Source organism: Manihot esculenta, chromosome 1, assembly GCF_001659605.2.
Source record: "Manihot esculenta cultivar AM560-2 chromosome 1, M.esculenta_v8, whole genome shotgun sequence".
Classification (NCBI taxonomy): Eukaryota; Viridiplantae; Streptophyta; class Magnoliopsida; order Malpighiales; family Euphorbiaceae; genus Manihot; species Manihot esculenta.
The window spans coordinates 41922259-41928831 of record NC_035161.2 but is presented as its reverse complement, the minus strand read 5'-3'; the positions used below and the strand labels follow the sequence as shown (position 1 = coordinate 41928831).

General features: G+C 35.7%; 1 protein-coding gene across 1 annotated transcript; it reads left to right on the top strand.

The window, feature by feature from the left end:
* The first annotated feature begins 4467 nt into the window (after nt 1-4467).
* LOC110621724 (cucumber peeling cupredoxin) lies at nt 4468-5532 on the top strand. The gene is made up of 2 exons (XM_021766014.2): nt 4468-4779; nt 4868-5532. The coding sequence occupies exons 1-2, from the start codon at nt 4578-4580 to the stop codon at nt 5317-5319; spliced, it is 654 nt and encodes a 217-aa protein (XP_021621706.1). The 5' UTR covers nt 4468-4577; the 3' UTR covers nt 5320-5532.
* The last annotated feature ends 1041 nt before the right edge of the window (nt 5533-6573 follow it).

Sequence of the window (6573 nt, the reverse complement as noted above, 5' to 3'; positions counted from 1 at the left end):
TTTATATATCTTATCCAACCAAATGTTGTCATGGAAATTGAAGAGCAGATTGCTCACCGCTAAGTTTTAACAAGTGAAAGTAAATTACTACCTCATTACGTCAACGTTTTTGCTCTACTTCAATAGAATTTTTGCAGATAGACCAATATCTAGAACAGAATAACATAGGATTCAAAAATATCGTTAGGCTCCGCTTCGTATGTTAACAACTCTGACCCTATATATCAGAGCTCATATTAGGCTCTAACAAATTACAACAAATGTGCAGCAGCCACAGTAGGAATTTGAAGCCCTGGTCTGGAGGTCCATCCTTCGTGTTTCCTGTATTCATCAATAGCCTGTAACTGGATCCTTTCTCGCGAAGCATCTGGGGCATTCTTCAGCACCTGCAGAAAAACAGAAACATCTTAGTCTGGCCTGCTGTGTCAATAGACTGTCCTGTAAATATCAGACAACACTTGAGCTACCTTAGGAACGACAACCAACTTTCGTGGAATTTGAACATCTCCAAATTTTATCTGTTCACTTCCAGGAAAGTTCAAATTTTTTCTGTTTTCGATTTTTGGTGTTTCTTCTTCTCTGCTTCCATGTACCTACATTAATTTGAAAATGTCAACGTGATCATCCAGATGTACCAAAAGCATGCCTGAGCAAGGCTTGGGTAAATCAGGTAGGCAAGTGATTAGACATTCAGCTATATTTGAATTTATATATGATCCCCATATAACCCAATTCAAACGAGAGCCATGAACTCCAAAGTACCCTTCAAGGTGCCCTAATCCCTTTTTAAATTCCACCAGAAGTGTGCTCATAGGCTTAGGGTTCGACAGGTTGGCAATTTTAGACACCAAATAAATCATAATAAACAACCAAATATTATTCAAATTCTTGGCAACTATTAGAGAAACAAGGCACAAAAATCAGGTCCAGACATGGAATTTACAGAAAGAACACATCATAAACTACAAACACAGGGCAAGTAATTCTGATAAAAAAGAGCTCCACCATCTATCATAAGACGCCATTAAAAGCAAAGGATCTTAATTGATCCATCTATAACGGAATGCCATCATGTTGATGCTTTAGACTAGGAACTAGCCGAGAAAATCACTGTTACCTGTGGGGATTAGAAAATCCCTGTTTCTTTGTTAGTTTTAAAACAAAGAAGTGAAGAGAAAAATCTAATTCATTGCTGTAATATTATAAATATTTAAGTAAATGCAAAAAGCCGTTATTCACACGTTAAAATACTGTAGTAGCAGTAATTTTTCCATATTCAATATAATTTCACCTAAACAACACTTAGGCCATACTTCACCATGCTATGTTAAGATTACAAGTAAAACAAAAATAATAAATCAAAAAGGACATAATTTTCTAATACTTGCAGCAGCAAAAATATCACTGCCATCTTCACTCCTCCTTGACATTTTTGCTGGAAATACCAAGACTCCTCCTCAATGTTTCAAATCTGACTTTAGGCAATCTTTTGATTAAGAGATCAGCAACTTGAACTTCAGAATCACAATAAATGAGCTTCACTTCTTCTTTTTTTGCTTCTCTAATAAAATGAAATTTGAGATTGTGCATGTCATATTTTTGAATAATAAGGAATATTGTTTCTCAAGCATATGACCAACACTCAGTAAATTCTAGTCTATATTAGGTACATACAAGACTTCAGAAATTAGTTTTGTATCTATTGGAGTTTCAACTGAGATTTCACCTTTGCCCTTGACTTCCAGAAATTCTCCACTTCCTATCTTTACTCTGGAATTGTAGGACTTGTCAAGCTTCTTGAACAGGGCAATCTTAGATGTCATATGATGAGTGTAGCCACTATCAATGAGTCAGGAATCACTGCTGGTTCCAGTTGCACAACAAGTTGCAACAAAGAGCCTTTGCCTCATCTTGCTCTTGATTTTCTACAGTTTGTACTTGATATTCTTCTTGGCTTGGCTTTGACTTGCAAACTTTTTTAAGGTATCCAAATTTTTTATAAGACCTGTATTGAACACCAGGTTTATAGCAGCAAAATTTCTCCAAATGATTAGTTTGTTTGCAATTTGGACATGGAGGAAATTTCACTTCCCTTTCTGCATTCTTGCTGCTATCACCTTCTTTTTTATTCCTTCTATCATTAAACTTTTTTCTTTTGAGTTGAATTGAACTTTCTCTTTGTTTTTCATGATAAGAGCAGTCTCAGTATTATCTTCCTGCCTCAAATTCCTTCTTTGTTTTGTTGCTTGCAGTGCATTAACAAGCTCTGCTAGTGAAATTTGTGAAAGATCCTTTGAGTCTTCAAGAGAGGAAAATTTGACTTCAAACCTCTCAGGATGACTCACAATAACCTTCTCTACAACTCTCTTGTCTAGAAGATCTTCACCAAGGACCCTAATCTGGTTCACAACCTTCAAAACTTTGTTAGAGAATTCTTTCACATTCTCTGTTTCTTTGATCTTCAAAGCTTCAAACTCCTTTCTTAGGTTCAAAACCTACATTTGTCTTGTTTTTCACTGCCTTGAAACTCCTCCCATAAATCTAAGCCTTTCAACAAGTCTTTCATTCTCACAGCCCAAAATTTATAGTTGTCACCATTAAAGACTGGTGGTGAAAGTAGCTTGAAGCCATTTTCTGTTTGAAACAGGTCTTTTGGTGGGGTTTTCTCACTTGTTTTCTTTTAATTCCACTGCCCCTCTAAGAACAAGAGGGCTCTGATACCATTTGTTAGTTTTAAGACAAAGAAGTGAAGAGAAAAATCTAATTTATTGTTGTAACATTCCTGATATTTAAGCAAATGTAAAAAGCTGATATTCACATGTTAAAATACTGTAGTAACAATAACTTTCTCATACTTAGCTAGTACACTTTCACCTAAACAACATTTAAATCATATTTCACCATGTTATGCTAAGATTATAAGTAAAGCAAAGATAATAAATAAAAGAAGACATAATTTTTTGACACTTACAGCAGCAAAAATGCCACTGCCATCTTCATTCTTGCTCCTTCATCATGCAAGTTTCCAATCCAGAGAAGTCTTTAGATACAAATGGGTGCAAGAATAGATGAAAATAGTGAATAAATAAATAAAAATAACAATTTAGGTACTTACGTTTGCATGCACTCCCGCCTTTTTTCACTGGTTTTAGTTTGTCCATTAACGTTTCCTTTCTCTTTTATCTTCCGCTTCTCGTCCTTGTTATCATGAACAATCTCATCACCATCATCTGTATGTTCAAGTGTTAAAAGATTCCCATTCTGAGGTAATTGCGTCCTCTGGAGGGAATTACTAGACACATCATACTTGCTATTCATCAATAATTATCAAAAGAAATTAAAACAATTAAAATATAAATAATCAAATGATCAAGTTTCATTAGTCTCCTAAGTGGGAGATTCAATTCTTATAAATAAAATAAATATTTAATAAAAATAATTTATCGATTCAATTTTTATAAATAAAATAAATATTTAATAAAAATAATTTACTTTTAACTGAGTCGATCCAATCCAAAATTTAATTTTAATTTAACGGATAAATCAGATTTTTGTTTAAACTTAGATCAGATTTATTATTTATAGCTAGTTTTGTCCTTATCGGGTAAGTAAAGCTACTATTGATTGAATGCTTGGGGGAAGAAAGACTCATGTCATACATAATTTATGGCTACTATTGATTGACTAACCAACTTAACTACTCGGGCTTTTTGGAAAAAAAAAGGGGGGAAAAAACCAGCCAACCAATTGGGCTTAGTTCCATGCACTATGTTTATGCCATGCCCACCCGCTCAAAATAAAAGTATTTAACATTTTTAAGGATTAAATTGAATTTTATGCCCTTATTATTGGCCCATTGATAAGGATGTCCCCTTCAGTCCCTGCATCAAAAGTAACTCCAAAATGCCACTATCGATTATTTTTCGTGTCACGGCAGATTATAGTATCTATTGGATATATTTAAAAAATGCATTATAAACTTATGGGAAAAAAAATCAAAATGGGCTTACCATTCATATCCGGTCCTATATATATTTTGGAATGTTTAAAAAATTTTCTCCAACTTATACATTTCTTAATTTTAATGTTTAAGGTAAATTAAAACTTTTGAGCTAATTTAAATAAAGATTTAACAAATACAAAAGTGAAATTAATATTTAACTAAAAAATTTGCTTGGATTATATAAAAAATTACAATTATAAATAAAATATACATACATTAAATTTTTAATGGGCTTGAAGCAGTCTATAGCTAGAAATCTGCTTATATTTTAATGGGAAAAGGAAAAAGGGAAAAATAGGCTCTTTGTATATAGCCCATGGGCCCCCGTTACAGACATGACAGTTGGAGCCGAGGTAGTTAAAAAAGTACCGTCTGTGGTCTGTGGACCCATCTCCTACCCACGTGCCCCACATAAAGGCTTCGCACTACTTTCCTTCCACATCACCATTCCGCATTCCCTTAACCTATGCTTTGACTTAGTAGTTAGTACAGTAATCGTGTCCATAAATAGCCTCCGGTTCCAAACCCACTTGAGCTCCCAAGCACTCTTCACATCAAACCGCGCCGTATAGCCATGGAACTGGGTGCATTTTTGCGTCTAACAGTAATTGCGGTCATGCTTACTGCAGCCGCATCGCAGACCACTCCAACCGGTTATGCCAATCATACTGTCGGCGGCAGCGCCGGCTGGTTCTTCAATTCCACCACCAACACCTCCGCTGCTAATTATTCCTCTTGGGCCGCTACTCAGACCTTCAATCTAGGAGACTTCCTAAGTAAGCTTCATTTCTGTAGGGGAAAAAAAATTGTAATCATACTTCTCTATTGCAGTCATACATTTTTGCCTTTATTGGATCTGTGCAGTTTTCAACACGAACTCGAATCAGACGGTGATCCAGACCTACAACGAGAGCACATTTAGGAGCTGCACAACGGACGATGCGTTGAATAATGACACGATCCAGTACGGCGGTGGCAGCACGGCATTTGGTGAAGCGTTGACCATACCTGTGCCGTTGACTATCAAAGGTCCAAACTATTTCTTCTCCGATGCTGAGGACGGCGCTCAGTGCCAGAGTGGTCTGGCCTTCGAGATCCAAGTCAACCACGGCCTTGGCTTGCCTCCCAGCCTTAACCAGCCACCACCGCCTCCCTACGTGACACCTCCGGGTCCGGACTTCAGTCAGACCCCGCCGGTTACTATTGCAGGGGGATCGCAGGCGCCGGGAAACTCCGGCTTTAAGAATGGTGTTAATGTACGTGGTGTTGCGTGCGCCCTTCTCTTTGGTGTTGCTTTCCTCTGTTTTAGGCATTAGCGTCGCAGGTGGTGTGTTGTGTTTTCGAGTTACTGGATGTTGTTTGGTAATTAGGATAGACGTGTTACGGTCTGCTTTTTCGGTTCTTCCTGCGGATAATTATACTCTAGAATAACGGATTACAGATTCTTTTATATGTGCTCCTGCTAATGTTTTAGTCCAAACAAATAGAAGGGATACACACTATGAAGCGAATTTATCTTTTTTACTTTAGATGTGGGTTATTTGTAAGACTGATTTTTTTTGAAAAAAAAAAATTAAAATATTAAAAATATAAAGCATGAATTTTAAAAATAAATTTTGCATATTTATATTTATTGAGTATACGGGTACTTTATGTATATCAATAATTGCAAGGGACATACTGAGAATGTCTGAGTTATTTGGGGATATCAGTTATATAACTCTGCAGAAATTGTAGTTATGCAGTCCATTTCTTTTTTTTTCTTTTTCCTGAGATATGGATCAGGATCTCTTCTCCAAGTCATTTAAGAAAAATAAGCTTACTTTTGATTTCTTTTGGAAGGATTGTTAACTTGGAATGGAAGTTACATATGATAAACCATTAAAATAGGTCATATATTAGGTCCATACACGAGTCTAAAAAAGTATGGACCCTTATTTTTGTATTATCCCGAAGTATGTATTTCGTATAGCCCAATCTTATTTGACTACAAATACTAACGCTTAAGATCACTGGAATTTCAAGACAACCCTTTTTATTTAGTCCTCCATGAAGATGAAGCATGGAGAAGTCTGAATTCCTATGACATTTTCTCTAGTCAGTTGAGTATTAAATAGCTGACTATCTGCAGGCTCACTGAAATTAGATGTAGAACTGTCAGAGAGAAAGAAAAAATCATTGGAACTGTCATGATTGATGTCAAAAGAAAAAGAAAATAAAATGAAAGAACAGAAAAAAGCACATCTCACCTTCACCTTCATCAAAAAGAAAAACCTCTCTCATATATATTTTCACTTCCCCTGACCGAGCTCATATCAGAACTGTGTAAATTTATTGTGCCTCGTGTCCCTCATATGACATCCTTTGGTTCACAGTTCATTTAATGGATAATCTTAGGTTTCTCTCTCTCTCTCTCTCTCTCTCTCTCTTTTCTTTTTAACATTGAAGACATAAATGGAGAATTACTGCAGGGACGGACCCATGATTGAAATATGAGAGAGGCCACATATAAATAGTAATAAAGAAAAAACAAATTTATTTAAAATATAATTAATAATTATTGTAAAATA

What these genes read in the sequence shown, in the direction of transcription:
- LOC110621724 (XM_021766014.2), top strand. Translation starts at nt 4,578, where the DNA reads ATGGAACTGGGTGCATTTTTGCGTCTAACAGTAATTGCGGTCATGCTT. An exon ending in CAATCTAGGAGACTTCCTAA is followed by an intron (nt 4,780 to 4,867) that starts GTAAGCTTCATT and finishes GGATCTGTGCAG; the next exon opens with TTTTCAACACGAACTCGAAT.